Raw genomic sequence first — 22555 nt, 5'->3', positions numbered from 1 at the left:
TATACCTAAACAAATATAGTATTGTTTGTTAATGTTAAGCTCTTAATAATTATTACAAAACTGAGAAAAAAGCCACAGCTTGCAATTGTTATCTTGAATGATGACATTGAAAGGAAAAGATAGTTACATTAAAGAACAAGAAGAACAGACACATTTTTTATTTATTGTTTCCCATGTGATTTGAGAGTTTGAGAACACTGGATATTTTGCCTTATTTCAGTTTGGGTTTCATTTGTTTTAATGCAGTTTATTACTTTTATCAGCCATGATTAATGAGCCTTTTTGATGCATGTGTGGAACCTAGAAAGAATAGGGGTTTTTTGCCCTTTGATGTAAATAAATAAGGAAAGGGCAGTGTGTAGCTCTTTAAAAAAAAAAAAAAAAGCATATGATTACTGCAGGTGAAATTAATTTCACTGTGATCACAACAAGAGTAATGAGGTTCATGGGGGAATATATGTATATGAATCCTAAAACAAGTATACATACATACACACCATTCAGCTCCATCAGTTAAACACTGAACAAAGCACTTCCTTGTTTCAGATACGGCCTGAAATATTATGGATAATTCTCTCTCCATGCCACTTCATGAATGATGTTCTCTGAAGGTTTTTCTATGTATTTTTAGTTGTGGATGGATACCATACCTTTATTTTATTTATTTATGTGGTGCTAAGGATCAAATCCAGTGCCTCACACATGCGAGACAAGTACTCTGCTGCTGAGCCCCAGGCCCAGCCCTCTCTGAATGTTTTTGAGAACACATAGATGACTAGAAATCAAAAGGTTGATTTTACTATACTGGTAGCAGCCAAGTTGTTATTCAATTATGTCCACAAAGTCCATTTCTAAGTAAGTTATTTAGAAGCAAGCATTTTTTTCCATTAAAAAAAATATGTTTAAGTTCCTGGAGTAGTCCCCCCCAAAAAGAAAAATTTAATGTAAATGTATCCATAGTATATAGCATGAAGAGTTTCAGAGAAGCAGTTCAGAGAAACAAACTACTACTTATACCTTAATGATTGTTCTAGGGGAAAATATATATTCAGTGTTGTGCTCTAACTTGGAATGCCAGGAACACATTTCTCGCCTTTACAGCCCCAGCTGTGGAATGAAGGTTCTCAAGCTAATGCTGGTTCACTCACTCTAAAATCCATGGGAAGTACTCAGGAGTGCAATTTAAAATTTTTCGATCATCTCCATGCGACCGGGACTTTATTAAGGCAGAGAATGGACTCTAGTGACATGATGATGAGTCAAGGAATGGTTGAAGGTTGAAGAATCAGAGTTAAGTTGATATTGTAGTGTAGGGGCTGCGATGTGGCCTAGGGCTAGAGACTGAGAAGAGAAGGATCAGTTAAATTAAAACAGAAGGATTCTCCTTTCTTAATGTGGACACTATGTAGGATACAAAAAGGAAAGAGAGGAACAGTGCACCATCCAGTTCACTTCCACTAATCTTAACATTTGCTCACTTCTGCCAATGGCAGGCCAACTTGAACTGAGGAAAGAAAAAGCTGAAAGTCAGGTGTCCACAGGAGAAAAAAGAAGAAATAAATTTCTACAATAGTGGGGAGGGAAGCAAAGTTCTGGGAGTGGTTCATATAACTTGTATTTATGCATAGAAATTAGGTATTCAGAACTGGAGAATTATAAACCTGACATGACTTTATATTTTTAAAGAAAAAAGGTAATTCTTGCCACTCAAAATGGTGCATGTCTGTAATTCCAAAGACTCAGGAGGCAGAAGCAGAAGGATTACAAGTTGGAGGCCAGTCTCAGCAACTTAGTGAGGTCCTGTCTCAAAATAAAAAATTAAAAGGGCTGGGGATATAGCTCAGTGGTGGAGCACCCCTGGGTTCACTCCTTGGTATCACACACACAAAAGTGGTTCTTATAATGGCTTACAACTTAAGAATATTTTCTTTTACCATAGTCTCTAGCATGTACTATATTCTATTATATGAATTCAAAAGAAAACTTCCCATGTACCTGACATTTAAAAGAAAAAGATCTTATAAAATGAGTTTGTTTTAAGGTTCTGTATGAATGAAAAGCATCTGTTTTTCAAGTCTAAAACCAATGTATGCCCTTTTGTTTGTACCAATTCAAAATGAAAATTTACAAACTATCACCAAAAAGTATTCATAAAAAGCCTGACATGTGACCTTATAAAACAGTGTATACTGTTTAGTTATTAAAGTTAGGACCAAGCAACTTCCAGATCTGAGAATAGACTTTTTACCAGCAAGTGCTGTGCAGTAAAACTAGGTACTCATCTGAGACAGGCAATGGTCCAGAGGTACCACATAGCATTCCTGACTGCCTCCTTTTGAACATCACTGGAGGATGGCCATAGACCTTGATATCTGGAAGACCATTAGCAGGGCAGAAGCTTGAAGCAAGGCCTGAGGAGCAAGGAAGAAATGGCAAAGTGGTGGGGCTCCTCCCTGCTCAATGCAGCTTAATGAAAACATAACCACAAACAAAACTAACCCAAACTACCTAGCCACTATTTTGGGGGGGTGTGATGTGGCAGATTCTACCTTCAATTTCTACAAAAGGCTTTCATGCTGGAGGATACAAATAAATGGTTGGTTTGCCTTTTAAATAAGATGCTATCTACATACTGGTTTGAAATTCTAAATGAGTCAGGTGACTGTAAACTATAACCATAAACTTAGCTTATAAAATTCCACATCTCGGCTTATCAAAGAATCCATATATTTGAATAATGGTTTGGAGGATTAAGTTTCAAGTCCTATATCAACATGGGCTTTCAGTTGGTGTTAGGAAATTGTCCCTAAATTCAGAACACCTAAAGAATCATTGTAGCCTGGTATGGTGGCACACATTCACACACTTGTAAACCCAGCAGTGTGGGAGGCTGAGGCAGGAGGATCATGAGTTCAAACCCAGCCTCAGCAACTCAGTGAGGCACAGAGCAATTCATTAAGACTCTATCTCTAAATAAAATACAAAAAAAGGCTGGGGATGTGGCTCAATGGTTAAATGCCCCTGGGTTCAATCCCTGGTACAAAAAAAATAAAAAGTAACTGCTCTAGAGTTGTCCTATTTACTGGAAGAAGTTAGTGTTACTGAATTTCTGATGTCTGAAGTATCAATTCTTGTCACCTCTTGAGTCCTTTGAACACCAATTATTTGCTGCTAAAGCAGAGTCTCGGCCAAAGTAGCAGAAATACTACTATGAACTTATAAAGCATTTGTTCATAGAAAAAAATAATTCAGTCAGGCACGGTAGCACAGGCCTGTAATCCCAGCAGCTCGGAAGGCTGAGACAGGAGGATGGGGAGTTCAAAGCCAGCCTCAGAAACAGTGAGGCCCTAAGCAACTCAGTGAGACCCTGTCTCTAAATAAAATACAAAATAGGGCTGGGGATGTGGCTCAGTGGCCCAGTGCCCCTCAGTTCAATCTCTGGTAACCCCCACCCAAAAAAAAGAAAAAGAAAAAACTAATTCAATATACAGATTATATGTATATATGAGAGAGGATTATTTATACTACCTACATGTTGAATTAAGTGGCTGGTCTAGTAATCCAATAGCCAGTAATAACACTGAGCACATAAACCAGCACGTACAATTGAAATAAGCCAGTCAGAAAAGGAAAAATATTCTGTGATAATACTTATATGAGGTACCTAGAATAGTCAAATTCAGTGACTCAAAGTAGAATGATAGTTTCCAAGGAGCAGGGAATGGGGAGTTATTGTTTAAAGAGTTATAGTTTCAATTGGCAAAGATGTTCCGGAGATGAATGATGATGACTGCACACCATTGTGAATGTACTTAATGCCCATGAACTTCAAAATGGTTAAAGTGGTAAATTTTATGTTATGTGTCTTTTACTACAATTGAAAAACACAGAGAACATAAGATTTTATAGAACTGCAAGGGACAGTAGAGATCATTTTACCTAGAATATGGCTAGACACTTTACCACCTCTGAACCATTTGCTTCCAGTTTGGAATGCCTTGTCCCTACCCCAACCTCACATTCCAACCTTCCATTGCAATCATACTCCAGGCAGACCTAGTTCAAATTTTATCTCCTCAACTTTAGGGTTATTGCCCTTGAGGTACAGGTAAGTAGGTAATAGATGAAGCAAAGCAGAAATCCATATCTGAGACAGAGAAGAGAGTCAGAGACCAGAGGCATGAATTTAATTGTCAAAATAAACTGGAGGAGACTGACCAGGGCAAAGAAACAAAATGAGAAGCACTCAATAAATATGCATCTGTTAAACTGAATCTAATATGGGGCTTCTTAGAGATATATTACTTTATGCTTAAAACTGTTGTCTTTTTTTGTACCAGGGACTGAATCCAGGAGTGCTTAACAATTGAGCCACACCCCCCCAGTCATTTTTCATATTTTATTTAGAGGCAAGGTCTTGCTGAGTTGTTTAGGGCCTTGCTAAATTACTGAGGCTGGCTTTGAACTCGCAATCCTTCTGTCTCAGCCTTCCAAGCTGCTGGGATTACAGCGGTGCACCACTGCACCCGGCAATCTATTCTTAATCTGAGAAAAGAACATTTTGGTAAGAAGAAATACATTGTCTTCAATTTTCTTCAAGTTTTATATAACTATAAAATAATTTTAATAGAAGAATATTCTAAAGATAATGTACATACACTGGATATAAGCACACACAGGCTTCAATGAAAACTGAGAAGGCCACAAAAGAATACAGAATATATTCTGGAATACTTTATTCATTCAATTCTTTTTTAAAATAAATTTCAGTGGCAGTATATGTATATGTGTGTGTAGAGGGGTGATTATTTCCTTAACATAAACAGAAATCTAAAGGCAATTTTTAGCAGCAAATAAAGGCATGATTCAAATTCTACTCAATGCCTGAGTAAGCTTTATTTTAAGATTTACATTGAACTAGAAAAATATTTAAAGATTATAAAAGATTCTTCCAACATTATGAGATCAGAAGGGAAGGGTTTGCTTATTTTAGCACTCTTCATAAAGACTAACTTTGTCTGTCAAGAAACTCTGGAGTGAACTAAAATTAAAGGAAAACACTGTGGTCACACTGATGTGTTTGTCTGGTTTTTACTCTTGTTTTTAAAAATGAAGTTATACACTGAGCTCAGTCAAAATGAATACCTAGTACATTTTTGCATGTCTCAAGGAAATCACTACAATTGCATACAGTTTTAGAGAGCATATAATTTTCTCTCAAACACAACAACCTTTACTTCCAGCTTATGGTGAGGTCTTGGTTATGTATGATATCCTGTGCAAGGACAACCTGAGAAAAACTGATACCCTACGCTGCTCAATTAACTTGACTCAGGAAATCCCGTCATCTGAAATGTAAGGATGGGCCATGGAAGGTACACAATTGGTTGACAATGCAGTTTTCTGATGTTACTCAGAGAATGTGACCTTAAATTACATTCACTGCACTAAACAGAACCCTGTTATATGTGATTTTAGTTTAGAAAAGTCCCAAGTCTACACTATCAAAGGTTTAATAAAAATGGAAAATCAGTTGCTCAATTTAAAAAAGTGATTCAAATAAATAGTATTAAAAGACCATAAGGTCATAGTATATTCCTTTTTCTTTTTCTATGTGTATATGTATGTGTCTGTATAGAGATTTATGTGTATATACCATATATATACATACATTTATTTACTTAAAATAGATACAGCTATTCAGTATTGGCCAACTGTGCATTTCTATAATTTTATCATGAAACAAAAAGTTCTTCACTGTATTTTTTTTTTCTTTGTGGGAGATCAAACCTAGGGTGTCATGGATGCCAGGCAAGTGCTCTACCAGTGAGCCACATGCCCACCCCTAAAGTATTCTTGTACTCATAGATTTCAATTAATGACTGGGAAAGGAGATAAAAATGATTCAGTTTAATCCTTTAAGAACACCTTGGACAATGGTGGGTTTTTTTTGTTTCGTTTTGTTTTTATCACCGACTAGTCTGAGTATATTCTACAATGAAGATTTGGGACAAAACATAAATTAGTTTATATTTATTTAAAGGTTAAATAATTATTAGATGAGTAGTACATATAAACCACTGTGCTCAGTTTTGAAGAAAATATTTTTAAATGTGAAATCTTATAAAAATAGAGTTGCGACACATTTTCTATGAGTACTGAACATGAATAAACAAAGGCTATATACAACCAGTAAAACATTCAATCCCATATCAGTACTTATTTCCAAAATAATAAATAAGATCCATTTTAAATAGGCCTTTTAATATTTTAAGTCAGTCACCAAAAATAGCTTATCTGTTATAAGTGCCTAAAAATAGCAAGGGTTCAGGTTTGCTCTAGACTGGGTCTGGAATTACCAGCATTCAATCCAGAAACAGTCAACCCGAATGAACAAATAACACATACACACACACATGCAAAATTCCTGGGACTACCTACAATCAAGTCTGTTGTGGGAATTAGAAGGGTGACTTAAAAGTATTGAGTGAATGATCACTCACAAGATTTCTCTAAATGAATATTAACTGCTAAATTACCCTTTTAGGAGTGAACATGAATGCAAAATTATGCTGCAAAGGACCAAAAATTATGTATGTAGTAAAATATGGTAACAGCCAACACTTAGAGGTAAATGCTGAAATTGAATAAAACTTAATCGGTATTATTACCTCCTTTTGGAGGACTTTTTTTCAAATCACCCTCAAAAACAGGATGCTCACTTATTTGTGCCTCATCTGCGGCTTATATACACGTTCATCATAAAATCTGCACCATTTTCATGCAATACTGAACTGTAAGGTCCTTGATAGCAGGAGTGAGCTGTTTTATATCTTTAGCACCTAGTACAGTGTATGATAGACTGTTGAAAGATTCATCCTAATAGGCATACACTCCCCATCCAATTCATATGTTAAAATAAATCAGACTTGTAAAAAAAAAAGCACTGAAAAATGATAGTAAATTTTTATACTGGGTGTTTGTTTGTTTTGTTTTTGTATGAGGGATTGAACCCAAGGGCACTCAACTACTGAGCTACGTCTCGTTGAGTTGCTCAGGGTCTTGCTAAATTGCTGAGGCTGGCTTTGAACTCACAATCCTCCTGCCTCATCCTCCCAAGCAGCTGGGATTACAGGCCTGCACCACCGCGCCCGGCTTATATTGGCATTAATTAATATAAATGCTGATCGGGAAAGCAATGACAGCCTGGGAAGTCACCAAGATGGAGGAATAAGAAACAGCAACCCTCCCCAACACCACCACACAGATGCAAACCAAAAAAAAAAAAAACCTTCGAAGGGTTCAAGGGTCCTTTTAAGAAACTATAACAACACAGTGGCGCAAAAGAAGGCAGAAAATGCCTATAGAAAGGCCTATGGGTGGATCTGGCATACCTGAAACACCAGTGGACCGCTAGAAACAAAGAAGTAAGGCGGGAATTTTTGGTTTCGTCATGTTGCTGATGCCACCTCCTGATTCCCGAGTGATGCAGGGAAAGTTCACACACCAAACGCGAGCGCTTCGCAGCTGTGCGTCCACCCATAGCTTAAACGCTGGATTTACCCTCTCGGTCAACTGGTTCGCACCCTGGCTAAAACCAACGCTGCTTTGTCCGTGCCCTTGCTCCGCACAGCAGTTCAGTGGGCACTCAGGAACCTGGACTCTAAACATGCGTCAGACATGGAGTCCCCACCATAGACTGTTATGACTCGCACCAGGTTTGTGCCAAGGTCTCTCTGCGCATGCCCGCACTGCACACATAAACTCAGCAAACACTGAGTCAGAGCCTAAGTTATGCTGCAGACCATCTCTATAGAGGCACTGTAGCCACCCACAGCTGACACACCAGAGCGATCATCACAAGCTAGCTCCCACTCGACCGAATCAAGTTTTCTTTGCGCATGCGTGCACTCTGAACATCGTCTCAGAGGCCAGTGAGCGATTCTCTTCCCCGCCCCCTAGTAGCTTTGTGTGTGTATGGGAGGGGTGCTTCCCATCTCCGCCTTTTTTCACAAGCACACGCGCCTTGCATACCATCACCAATGTGACATCTGAGTCAAGTAAGAAATCCCCGCTGCAGGCGACTTACAGTATTGGATCTCTACAATTGTCAACACAGACCTCAGCTGACAAGAGACAGTGTAAACGCTATCACTGTAGCCTACCCAATCATTGCTTTCACATTCAGGCCATCATGTCTGGAAGGGAGGACACCACCACCAAATATTCAAATATGGATTTTAAGGCAAAAGAAATAATACCAACTCCCACCTTAATAAACTCTGAAAGGCAAAGGTCTAATACTGCCTTCCTTTGAAATTTTTCAACATGGGGATAAACAATTTTTTATTCCTTTATTTTTGGTGCCAAGAAGTGAACCCAGAGGTGCTTAATCACTGAGCCACATCCTCAGCTCCTTTTATTTTTTATTTTGAGATAGCATCTCACTAAGTTGCTTACAGCCTTGCTAAATTGCTGAGATTGGTTTTGAATTCGAAATCCTCTTGCCTCAGCCTCCCTAGCTGCTAGAATTACGGGCATGCACCACCACACCCGGCAAAACAATTTTATCTTTTCAAAAATATATTTAGTTGTACAGGGACACAATACCTTTATATAATTCATTTATTTATATGTGCTGCTGACGATCAAACTTAGTGCCTCACACATGCTAGGCAAGTGCTCTATCACTAAGCTGCAACCCCAAGCCTAACAATTTTATTTTTAAAATAATTTAAAACCCAACCTAAGCCAGAGTTTTCTACCTAATTATTCATTTTCTTTATTTTTAATTTTTTAAATATTTATTTGTTCTCTTTAGTTATACATGACAATAAAGTCTATTTTGACATATTTATACAAACATGGAGTATATCTTATTCTATTAGGATCTCAATACACCTCAGGAGGTACATGATGTTAAGATTCACTGTGGTATATTTATACATAGGAAAGTTATGCCAGATTCATTCCACTGTCTTTCCTGTTCCTAATCCCTCTCCCTTCATTTCCCTTTGTTTAATCCACCATAGCTATTTATTCTATACATTTCAATGGACACAAATCCTGACTTCTACCTGTGGAACCCAAGAATTCTTGAGTTTTACTAAACAAAGAGTTTTCTGTTATGCAGTAACATCTCCATCTGCTGGAACTTTAGGCGGCTGCTAATTACGTGATTTTGGGACCAACAAAAAAAAAAATCCAACTTCAGCAGGGGGCAGGTATTACTTCATTTTATTCCATTTTAACAAAAAGTTGGTTCCCTATATCCATGAGTTCCATATTCAAGATTCAACCAACTGTGGGTCAAAGATATTTGGAAAAAATAAAACCTCTCTACTGAACGAGTACAGACTTTTTTTTGTCATTATTCTGTAAATAATACAGTATAACAACTATTAACATAGCATTTACAATGTATTACAGAATAATCTAGAGGTGATTAGAAGGATATACACAGGTTTATACAAATACTATGTCATTTTATATGGTTGAGCATCTGAGAATTTTAGTGTCTTGGGAAGGAGGGCCTGGAACCAATCTCCTGGGGATAATGAATGACTATATTTATCATGTGCTTGAGATGTGCCACACTCTGTGCTGTGATAAAGAAACCAAGACTATTTAAGCTAAACTGCCTGCTATCAAGAAAGCTCACAACCTGATGGAAGAGAGAAATGCAACCACCATAACTCAATGGAATAAGAGACATAAAATTTTCATCAATTCTGAGATTGAGACAGAATGGACTATTGAAAAGAGTGTGTAGGAACCAAGGTGGATGGCTTTTTCCTGACAAAGGATATGTCTCAAGAACCAGTTGCTCCATTTCAAATGCTCCTCCACTGAACCAAAAGTTTGGGTATAGAACAGGATACAGCAGAGTATGGAGATGCATTCGGGATATGGTTGCTAAATCTAACAACAGTTTATTTGGCACTATAATGGCTCTGGATTATGCCCGAAGGCCAAAGACTGCCAAATCCCAATTTGAGACATTGCTTTTCAAAAACAAAATTTTAAGGAAGAGGAAGAAAAACATAATGAGAATACCTTATGACTTAAATGGTATAGCACACACATTACCTTTAAATACGACCCATAGTATTTTGTTACATATGAGCTGTCACATTGACTCAAAACAGTTATTTCTTGTTGAATGTCTTCTATTTCATCTTCAGCTTCCTCAAGGTCAATGATTTTAATAGCAACGACTTGCTGAGTACGGTTATCAATTCCTTTGAAAACTTCTCCAAATGAGCCTTTTCCAATGCGTTCTAATTTTGTGAACAGTTCTTCTGGATCTGCTATATTATTCTATGGGGAGGATGGAAGAAAGAACACAAATGATTGTTTTAATGAAGAAAATGAATCACAGAAGACAAAAACACTTTTTGTATAGGTTTCGCTTTTTATTATTTTTTAATTGTATGTATTTGCTGAGTATGGAGTGATCATTTAACACATATACAATGTATAATGATCAAATCAAGGTAATTAGCATTTTCATTTCATTGAACATTTATCATTTCTTAATTTTTTTAAAAGTCTACCAACTCCTTTGATTCTTCTCCACATTTGTTTTGTTAGAACAACTGTAATCTCAAACAGTCAGCTGGTCCACATTCTACTGGATCGCCCACCCCAAAAGGATTTAGCTGATCGTGCTACCACAAACAATCCCGTACAGCAAATGTCGGAGGTCTGCCAAAAGATTAAATATATTTTGGAACAAAGCAGAGGCTTATAAACAGTTTGAACATTAATACAAATGTAAGAAGAGTTATATAAACATTCTTCCCGGTTGTGGTGGCCCATGCCTGCAATTCCAGTCACTAAGGAGGCTGAGGCAGGAGGATTGCAAGTTCGAGGCTAGCCTCAGCAAATTAGTGAGACCCTCTCAAAATAAAAAATGACTGGGGATGTAGTTCAGTGGTAGAAAACCACTGTGTTCAGTCTCCAGTAACTAAAATAATAATAAAATGATATTCTCTCAATATTACCCTTGAACTCTCCTCTGTCCCCAACTCAGACATCACAATCCACCAACCCATAATTCCAAGCAACAAAAAACACAAAAGATTTCTAGTTCTTTTTTTAAAATTTAGGATCCTATTTATGTGAAATGTACTCATCAATGGCTGAAATGTTTTTTGTCTTTTTTGGTAATAGCTATTCTAACTGGGGTAAGATGATACCTTATTGTGGTTTTGACTTGCATTTCCCTGATATCTAATAAAGCTGAGAGATTTTTCATAAATTTGTTGGCCATCTGAATTTCTTCTTTTGAGAACTTTCTATGCACATTATTTAGGATCCTATTTGTGTGAAATGTTCTCATCAATGGCTGAAATGAGATTCTGTGCCTTTATTAAACACGCTTCTCCATGCTGGGGAATGAAATCTACCAAAATATGCTAAGTCCACATATGAATATATCACAATGAATCCTGCTTACATATATAATTACAATGTACTAATTAAGATAGTAATAATAATAATTGAGAGATCCGTAGAGTAGAGGAAGCAGATCAGGGGAGGGGAGAAGGGAAAGAAAAGGTACTGGAGAATGAGATTGATTATATTGTTAATGTGCACATATGAATGTGTATAATGAATCCCACTATTATGTATAATTTTAATGCTCCAATAAAAATATTAAAAGAACTCCTCCCCAAAAGAACAGGAAACAAAAGCAAAATTATGCAAATGGAATTATATCATACTAAGAAGCTTCTGCACACCAAAGGAAACAAAGTTAAGAGACTTTGCAGCATACAACTTTGAATTAGAATTTTGCTCCCACAAGACAATCCTTTTATACTTCTTCAACCTTCACTATTAAAGACATACTTCTGATCAAGTAGCATCTCAAGATGTCCAAGCCTTCCCCAAAGAGCATATTATTAAATTATTCTTAAGTACTTTATTAGTCTAAAACTTTGAGTTCTGCCACAATATAGGAGGATGCAACTTAGTACTGGTGAGTTGAATTATAATCAATTTGTCAATTGAACCTAAAATATCTGTTCATTTTCTATAATTTTACCTAGTTTTACCTTATCACCAGTTTCAGGAGACAATTATGGAGTTAACATGTCCCTTATATCTTATTATTAAAGAGGCCATTAAGGTTTATTTTTCTCTTACCAATTTCTTTGCTCCATGGTTACCAAATAGACACACTACTACTTTAGTAACCTGGTTCCTTTTGAGGTAACTTCAAAACATACTACTGCTTTTAGAGAATTTCATCAAGTTCTTTTTTAGTCTGCCTTAAATACAGTTTGCACATGATGTATTTTACCTTATAAGCTTCCCCCATTCTCCTTAATTGGATTTTTTCCCTTTCTAAAACATGCACATTCCATGTCAGAGACTCTTTGACACTGCAAGCTATGTGTGCGTCCTCACCTACCTTCAGTATGCACATGAAACAAATACACCTTGAGAGTCCCATATGGTCTTTAAAAAAATAACTTTAAGATTTCCAGTATGTTGCAAATGCCTCTTAAGGCTCTTCAGGGCTCACATTTTGTTGCAATATCTTCTCAAAAACACAATTTCCTTGGTGTCCTCTTTTATCAAGCTATTATGTGTAATTTCATTGTGATCACTACTTCATTACACAGGGTAGTGATCCCACATTTACCTCTTCCTACTTTTGGTGATGGTTTTTGTTTTTCTAGTGCCCTGTGGTAAAAATTTCTACCAAATACCTTGATAATGGGTTCACTTCTGTATAACTTCCCAAATTCAGTGAAGTTGGACAGTTTTCTAAAAAATGAGTCAGGCTGTTCTGATACAACAAAACCATTCTAAAGTTTGGAAATACGCTATTGATGAAAAATACATACACCTTTTGATAACACGCTCTGGGAAGTGTATATTCATTAACTCTGTAACAAGAATCTTCTGTTGTTAAGAAACAAAAATTAAATCCTAATCTTCCTAATTAGTGTTTTAGAAGGATTTAACTGGAACAATCAACCCCAGGGAGGATACAGCTGTTCCTTGCTTTCTATAATAAATGGATTCCGGCAAATATGTAAATCAAAGATTTAAAAATCAAGTCACATTCTGCATTTTAAGGAAGCTCTGAAGTAAATCCTAACTCATCAGTATACTTTAAGATTTTATATCAAGGAATAGCTAGTTGTAGACAGAAAAACCCATCATTTACACAATGTATTTTACTTCCTCCTCTTTTATTTTGGGTCTAAAACTTATGCAAAACATCATCTGTGGAGTGAAAGGAATCATGAAAATAAGTTTTCTCTAGCATAACTTTACTTCTCTAAGTATTCAAGGGATAGAGATTCCTGCTCAATTTACCAATTTCTGAATCCCTGATAGATAACAACCTAGTTCTAATTCCCCCTTCAGCATTTTAAGCCAAGGTATCCTAAGTATCTTCAAAAACACAGATTGCCTTCTTGTTTTTAGTACAAGGGCAAAAGTCAAGTAAATAAATGGTAATCATCCCAAATAATGCAAATACAAAACATCCACATAAAGATGCTGGTTTGTGCCAGGTGTGGTGGTACAAGTTTATAATCTCTAGATTATAGCTAGAAGTGTAGCTCAGTGATAAAGCACTCCTAGGTTCAATCCCTACTACCAATCAAAAAAGGAAGAGGAGGAGGAAGGGGAGGGAGAAGGGGAGAGGTGTGTACAATCATTCCCATTACTCTTGGAGACTAGAAGAAAATCAAGTCAGTGCCCTCTATACCCTAAATCTAATATTCTTTTAAGAATATTAGAATTTCTAAATGTTTCTATTTCTGTTGCAAATTAAAAGGTACTATTCTGTTTGCATTGCTTTCTCAAAGCCACAGCCCAAGTACGTGTTGTAAATTGTCAAGCAGCAAATACAACCTAAGAAAACTTCATACTGATTTACAACTAATGGTAGATGATTTCAACAAGCCCCATAAATGTGGGTCTGTAAAAGTGGAAACCTCACAGATCCACCTCAGAACATTCACATTAATTCTCTGATCTGCTTTACCTATTCAGATTGGCTTCAATATGCATCCTTTACTATAACAAACTTAAATCATAGAAGGTATTACCACTAAAGAACTATTCAGTAGGAAATTACTATCAAGAAGCCTAAAAGAGGAAATATTTTATGGTGATCATCTTACTTTTCTTCTATGGAAAGTCAGAGGCAGATGGAAGGAGGTTTTTTGGATTTTCAAACAATATTTTCTTTTTTATTAGAGCATCGTAATTTTACATAGCAATTGGGTTCATTCTAAATGGATGAATTTTTTATAATTTAGTTGTTGATGAACCTTTATTTATTTATATGTGGTGCTGAGAATCGAACCCAGTGCCTCACACATGCTAGGCAAGTGCTCTGCCCCTGAGCCACAACCTCAGCCCATGAATGGATGAATTCTTAAAAGTTCTCTAAGTGCTCACCAATTTTGGCTGTGTATTAGAATCACATGGATAACTTTAAGAATGCAGATACCCAGGCTTCATCCCAAAATTATTGATTTGTATATTTGATACTGTAGTCCCATGAGTATTTTTGAAAAGTGACCCAGATGATTACTATGTAGTCATTTTGGCATCAGTCTTGAGAACAACATTTGGAAAACACAGAGCAGACAGATGTGAAATTTGTATTCTTGATTACAGGAAACACATTATCCTTATTTTTCCCAGACAAGCATGAGGGTCTCTCTAGTTCTGTACACTAAGTAAACAACTTGGAGATTAAAATAAAACCAAGAAACTGAGAATGGTGGTGCACGGCTAAAATCCCAGCGACTCAGGAGGTTAGGGCAGAAGGGTCATAAGTTCGAAGCCAGCTTCAGCAACCTAGCAAGGCCCTAAGAAACTTAACAAGACCCTATCTCAAGATAAAAAAAAAAAAACTAAGAAGACTCTCCAGGATATATAAAGAACTCAAAACACTTACCACCAAAAAAACAAAAACAAAAACAAAAACAAAAAAAAAACAATCAAAACATGGGTTAAGGAACCGAACAGACATTTCACAGAAGAAGAAATACAATCAATCAAGAAACATATGAAAAGTGTTCATCATCCCTTACAACTAGAGAAATGCAAATCAAAACTACTCTAAGATTTTATCTCACTTCAGTCAGAATGGCAATTATCAAGAATACAAATAATAAGTGTTGGCGAGGATGTGGGGGAAAAGGTATACTTACACATTGTTGGTGGGACTGCAGATTGGTGCAACCACTATGGGAAGCGGTATGGAGATTCCTAAGAAAACTTGGATTGGAACCACCATTTGACCCAGTCATCCCACTCCTCAGTTTACACCCAAAAGGACTTAAAATCGGCATACTACAGTGACACAGCCACATCAATGTTCATTGCTGCTCAATTCACAATAGCTGAACTATGGAACCAACCCAGGTGTCTTTCAACAGATGAATGAATAAAGAAAATGAAGTACATATACACAACAGAATATTACTTAGCCTTAAAGAAGAATGAAATTATGGCATTTGCAGGTAAATGGATGGAGCTAGAGAGTATTATGCTAAGTGAAATAAGTCAATCTAAAAAACCAAAGGTTGAAGGTTTTCTCTGATATGTGGATGGTGATCCATAGTGGGGAGTGGGTAGGGAGGGATAAAGAACTTTGGATTATGCAGAGGGGAGTGAGGGGAGTGATGGGGTGGGGATAGAGAGTATGGTAGAATGAGTCAGACATTATTACCCTATATACATGTATGTTACACTACAGGTGTGATTCTGCATTTAGAAGAATAAAAAAAAGAATCAACATAGCAGGCTGGGGTTGTACCTCAATGGTAGAGTGCTTGCCTAGCATATGTAGAGGCACTGGGTTTGATTCTCGGCACTGCATATGAATCAAATAAATAAAGTAGAGGTCCATTGACAGCTTAAAAATACTAGAAAGGGCTGGGGATGTTGCTCAGTGGTTAAGTACCCCTGAGTTCAATTCCCAGTACCAAAAAAAAAAAAAAGAGGATTTGAGGATTTGATACTTACGTGTCTGTGCCTATGCTTTAAAATCAAGTCTCCAACAATACAAAGGATGCATTTCTAAAGTTATCACTTATTGTCAATACTAGAAACATAATATTTGTCAAAACACAAGCAATATAACTCATGCTTTCTTGGTGCAGCATTCTTAAACATTGCTTTTACTCAATATAGCCTATTATATTCTACAGGGTGTATAACAGGTTAGGATGTGATTGGTGATAGAGTTTTGAGTTTAAGAGCCAACACTGATGAAGAATAAAATTAAGATCTAGTTAGCAGTAGAAAATGGGTCCAAATTGTAGAGGGTGACATTAGGAATGGGTGACCAGATCAAACAAGAAAATTGTAGACAGAATTAGAATTAAAAATTTATTTTGTCCAGGGATTGAATCCAGGATGCTTAACCACTGACCCACATCTCCAGCCCTATTTTATGTTTTACTTAGAGACAGGGTCTCACTGAGTTGCTAAGTGCCTCGCTAAGTTGCTGAGACCAGCTTTTAACTGTCAAAATCCTCCTGTCTCAATCTCCCCAGCCGCTGGGATGGCAGGCGTGTACTACCTTGCCTGGTCAGAATGAAAATCTTGAAAGCCAAAGGTGGGGACAAATATAAGGTAAAGAATCTGTTTCCCTGAATCTAAGGTAGCTAAGACCTCTAATCTGGGCCTGAGTGAAAACATAGTAAATTTAAGGAAGAGACAAGAGTTTGTTCAGAGGATTTGATCAGGGAGGATTCAGCTCAGACATTCTTAAGGAACCGGCAAGGTACAAAAGTCAAGCAGAGCAAGGCTGAATTCATAGTTTTGCATTTACATCCCTTTTTTAAATCATTTTTAGATGTTGATAAGAATTTTTTTATTCATTTATTTATATGTGGTGCTGAGATCTGAACCTAGTACCTCACACATGCTAGGCAAGCGCTCTACCACTGAGCCACAACCCCAGATGCTTGCCTCCCTACCTTAATGAAGCCCATGTGATGAATCCTCTCAGCTATAAGTTTTTGCTTTTAACAAAGGTTGGCCTGTCTGAGTACCCATCAGTGATTCCCTGATAAGGAGGGACATGACAGAGAATGATGAGCAAAGAGTGCGCTAATGATATCAAGGCTTAAGGAGGAAAACCTCTTATTCCCTTCAGATTCTCAAGTTGTAATACTAGGACTGACATACAGTGAACAAAGGGTACCCTAAAAATCACAGAGAGTAACTAAAAACTTCAGCCTAACAATGCATTAAAATCTAGACATACATCTAATTAGCTACCTATTTAAATCACTCAGATTAGGTCTCCCAAGCTGGAGATGAAATGCTTTTCTGGGTGACTCCCACATCTATACCATTACCTATCATTTAACAAGTAGAATGCATATTAACAAAAACCATCCTTTGGGCTGGGGATATAGCTCAGTTGGTAGAGTGCTTGCCTCACAAGCACAAGGCCCTGGGTTCAATCCTCAGCACTGCAAAAAAACAAAACAAAACAAAACCAAAAAAATCATCCTCTACTGGATCCATGAGCCTCATATTAAATTACTGTTTTATTATGATCACCTATATTAAAATATATTTGCTCTAGGAACATTGCTTAAAAATGTTCTTGAGTGTTTCCTAACCAAGATATTCCATAAAGAAAAAACGTTTAAAATCATGTTCCTCTTAGCACTGCTGAGTTCAAGACCACAGGACACCATCTTTTTCAAGTGCTGGATATCATCCTGCACAACTGCTTTCTCCCTCAGTCATAGACATTTAGAGTCATAAGGAAATACATATACCATCCAATCCAACCCCCTATCACTACCATCAACAACAATGCTTGTTATGTATGTCTTAAAATAATATCACCAAAGTTATAAAATTTAAGGTTATTTATGTCAAAATGATGGTAAAGGAAGAGAGAGGTTAAGAATGAATACATAGTCTTGGAATTAAACAAATTACAGACTCTTTGAGATGAACAGGACTTAGAAAACATCTTATCCAAAATCTATTTTCCCTAACAGAGAAAGAAGTAGCGTAGAGAGATTATAAATTCTTGAAATATATAAGACAGTTAACCAGTGGCAAAACTCAAACTTGAAACCAGAGTTCCTGATTCTTATGTCTAAAGTTCCTTTGCCACGGCTTAGATTTGTAACCTAAAACTATACTCCCTTTTGCTATAAAACCAAAATTATTTCCATCATAAACAGATCACACAACTGTCCAATGTCTACTTTGTAATATCCCAACATTTAAAGTAGAAAATTTGAAACTTGAAATAATTTTTAAAAACTTAAAATAGGACTTTCCTATTCTCCAAATGACGCAATTTCTTTATTTTTAGACAGTGATAAAAGTGCATGTATTTATCATGCTTACAATACTGTTTTGAAGTATATATACATTTTGGCATGGTAAAATTAGGCAGTTGTCATTTTAGTGGTGAGAACACTTAACATCCAGTTTCTTAGCATTTTTAATACCTTTACTTTGTTTATTTATTTTTTATGTGATGCTGAGGATTGAACCCAGTGCCTCACATGTGCTAGGCAAACGCTCTACCACTGAGCCAAAACCCCAGTCTCTCTTAGCATTTTTTAAGACAATGTATTGTTACTAACTATATCCACCATGTTGTGCATGTAGATGTCTTGAACTTACTCCTCCTAAGTGAAAGTCTGTACCCATTAATCCATCAGTTGCCAGAACATGGATGAACCTGGAGGGTGTTATGTTACGTGAAATAAGCCAGAGACAGAAAGACAAATACTGCGTGATCTCACTGATACTTGGAATCTCAAAATGTGGCTCTCATAGAACTAGAGTAGAATGGTGGCTACCAGGTCCTGGGGCACTTGATGGAGGCAGGTATCAGGGAGATGTTGGTCCAAATGATATAATTTCTTACAATTTTCAAATCACTGTATAATTGGCTGACCCTTGTCCATGTCCATAACTACCACATATTTCAGATTAGAATCCTAATGAAAAGTAATCTGTAAGTACCTTGACTTTCTGTCAAAGTTACTATATTTGGCCTATTTTTTGTTTTCCCTGTCAGTAACTAGACTGGAATCTGCTAGTTTCTAGAGTGTAGGAGGCAAAGTAGCACTGGTATTCCATATCGTAATTCCCATAGGATGCAACGTCAGGAAGCCACTGGCTCCAATTCCAGCCCTATCAGTGATTTATTGTAGACTTGAGTAACCCTTTAACACTAAGGTTTTCAGTTCTGCTCATTAAAAAGTCCCACAAATCAATGAATTTGTCCAAAAATAAAAATAGTATCTAACATCAATTATTAATCTTGTGCCATTTCATGTGGGACTAGAATTGTTTAAGTGACTGTGTGAATGCTCAGATTAATTATGAGAAGGATAAAATAAACTCCCCATAAATATGTCTAAACTCTTGGAGAATATGATGTTAGAAGAGAGTTGGTTTACCATTCATAACCTCAGGTTCATGTTACAAGTATCTGATAAAATTTTATGGATTCCTTAAGAAGAGACCCCCGTGATTTATATTCCTGAAATAAAATGCTTAGTTTCACTATATTTTGCATATGACAGAATAAGAACTAAGATAAAATTTAAGTATATCTGTGTATGTTTCAAATTATACATGAAGAACTTGGCAAGAGGTCAGATTCTTTTAGGTGGTCAGTAATGAAAATTTGTATTTCCATGTTTATAAGAGCTAAATAATATTTAAGTGTATAAAGAAAATGTCCTCAGTTTATTTTTGTAGTTTACTCACATTTTTCCATCTTTCTCAAAGGTTATTATAACTTGTCTTTGCATCATAGTGTAGCAGTCAAATTGCCAGATTTTACATATGTGCAATGAGATAAATGAAATTTAGTCAGAAATACAGGTATAACAACTCTGGGCTTCCTTGTGGTCATCAACAACATTCGATCAACTCACAGTTGAGGCCCTTTCTGTACTCACTTGCTTAAAGGGCAGAGTTTTGAGATGGATGAGGCCAGCCCCGCCACTGTGATCCTAATGACAATGCATGAAGTCAGAGGTCTCACACAGCATTGTTGTGTACTCTTAAAGCAACCATTTAAACTTTGAGCAATATTATGCACAGCAACAAGAAAAATGTGTTCATAAAGCAGAAATACAATTAAATGTATAAGTACTTTTTCATCTCGCCTTTATTTTATTATGCCCATTTTTAAATGCATCTCATTAGCAAAAATACTTAGAATGCAAATATTTTAGTACAGGATAACTTCATTAAAATTATTACCAAAGGTTTTGACATAGCTGTATGAATAACATAGCGGTTTGAGGAGTTTCCCCTGATTAGCAATTGTGATTCCACTTCATCTTTAAGAACAAAAGAATAATTGATAATATTCCTTCATCTTAATTCCTCCTACTCAAGAGAGGATAGAAGAAGAGCTTCCTCTCTGCCTCCTAACTTGCATCCTTCTCTTTACTCAAACTCAGATCACAAGAACAATGAAGCCAGCAGGAGCCATTCTCTTCTTTAGGGATGTAAAGAATGCAGTTCTTTACATATGTTTGTAAGACAGTTCAGTTTACAATGGGGTAAAGCAGAATGAGACATTTCTTTGACTCTATTGTCACTTTACCACATACCATATTTTTCTAAAGAAAGATGAAAATATAGAAAGAATGAGAAGAGATTTAACCAGACCTTCCCCCATATTAGAAATCCCCAAGCAAGAACCCAAGTCGTAACAGGCAGCACTTTTATTAATTCCATTTCCCACATATGGAGGTCTTATATCCCTGTTATTTTAATTTAGACTAGAAATATCAGATTATTTTGTTCAGCCAGGTAAATCATCCTTGGATCTAAGACCTCTTAAATTAAAGGAAATAACAAATTTTGTCTTTTTAACCAACTCCAGGATCTGAAGTTTCCTTAAACCTTTAATTACATCCAGGGGGAAGGAGAAGGAAACGTCCTGCAAACAATCACATTCTTCTCTCAATAAACCAAAAGTCAAGGCTATCATCACAATAAATGCTGGATGCAAATTCCATCGCATCATTTAGCTCATTTCTCTCTGACCTTACAGCCATTCCAAAGGAAAAAGGAGGTCTGGTTTCTCATAAGTATTACAGAGGTAAAGAGAGCAGAGAGGTCAGGCAAAATTGGCTTAATTTTGCTTATCCCGGAAATTGCAAGAAATCAGCGATTAAATGTCAGCTTCACCATCTGTATAATGAGGGAGAGAGGTGGACTCATGATCTCTAAATCGCTTCCTGTTCTAATGCTGTGTGAATCTGTGAAGTATTAGAAGGCAGATTCCTTTGTTCTCCTCCCTTTATCACCTACAGTCACCAAACCTAGTTTATATATAAATATATAATGTACCTTTTTTTGTACTGGGGATTGAAATCAGAGGCACTTCACCACTGAGTGAAACCCCCAGCTCTTTTTATTTTGAGAAAGTGCCTTGCTAAATTGCCAAGGCTGGTCTTGAACTTGTCAGCATCCTGCCTTGGCCTCCAGAGTCAATGAGATTATAGGTATGCACCATGGCACCCAGCCTTGTTTTGAAATGTAAGGTAAGGGATGAACTGGCATTGGCTCCTTAGTCAATTCTACAGTAGTACACAATAGCTAAAAGGAAAAGCCTATACTACCCTGCAGTTCCAGTAAGAAAATAAGAATCACTAGTATGCTGCATTCATGTCTCAACTCTGATATAGTAAAGAAGCAGGCCTAGAAGCCAAGGGTGGATGAAGAGCTGTACAATGCATGCATGAGTCAACTCTTAAGACTGATCTCTGTCCCTCATTCTGTCTTATTATATATGAGTGACTATCCCCAAGTCAAAAGGAGCCAAGAATTCAACAAATATAGGATATAAGTTTCCATTAGTCTTCCTGTCCTTAATCATGAAATAAATTCATTCAGAAAGTAAAGTATTCACAAAGTACAAGTTATACTTAATTGTAAAGACAACTTCGACATCCAACAAAATAAAATGCCTAAAGAGAAAATTCCAAGGATATCTTAACCATATCTCAAGTCCAATGCTTCAGTAGGTAGGAGCTTAGACACACAAAGTTAAATGCAATGCTTCATTAGGGAATGGCTCCACTCTTTTATTTTTGAACCTTTTACTCTCACCATTTACCCAATGTACTATATCTTCCGTCTACATCTGTAATATCTCCTCCATCTCTGAATGTCCTAGTATCTTTAATCAAAACAACAAAAACAAAACAAAACTTCCCAAGCGCCCAGGGGAATCAATTGCTACATCCTCTGCCCTTCCATAACCCTTTAGTCACACGTCCACTAAAGCACACATTTTATTTTGTTTGCAATCTCTTTCATTGTCACCTTTCTATCTTCAACAGTAAGATCATTAAGGATAGGGCTCTCTGTTTTGTTCAGTGCCAGGTACCCTCATGGTACCCTCTACAGTACTTTATACCTTGTGGCCCTTGGATGCCTGTGGGGTGTTTACCTGGAAGACTGCCTAAGATGAAATCTTTGGCATGAAGTTATCCTTTTATTTGCAATTTGATTTCTGACTTTGGTACAAGAGAGATTACATTTAATA

At 36.6% G+C, this 22555-nt stretch overlaps 1 protein-coding gene across 1 annotated transcript in view; it reads right to left on the bottom strand.

The window, feature by feature from the left end:
• Positions 1–22555, bottom strand: part of Stk26 (serine/threonine kinase 26) — a 55964-nt gene that overhangs the window by 13526 nt on the left and 19883 nt on the right. The window contains exon 3 of the mRNA XM_047537127.1: positions 10090–10320. Within this exon, the coding sequence (XP_047393083.1) occupies positions 10090–10320 (231 nt within the window). The remainder of the gene's footprint in view (positions 1–10089; positions 10321–22555) is intronic.

This window comes from Sciurus carolinensis, chromosome X (assembly GCF_902686445.1).
Source record: "Sciurus carolinensis chromosome X, mSciCar1.2, whole genome shotgun sequence".
Lineage (NCBI taxonomy): Eukaryota > Metazoa > Chordata > Mammalia > Rodentia > Sciuridae > Sciurus > Sciurus carolinensis.
This window is presented reverse-complemented; position numbering and strand designations above follow the sequence as displayed.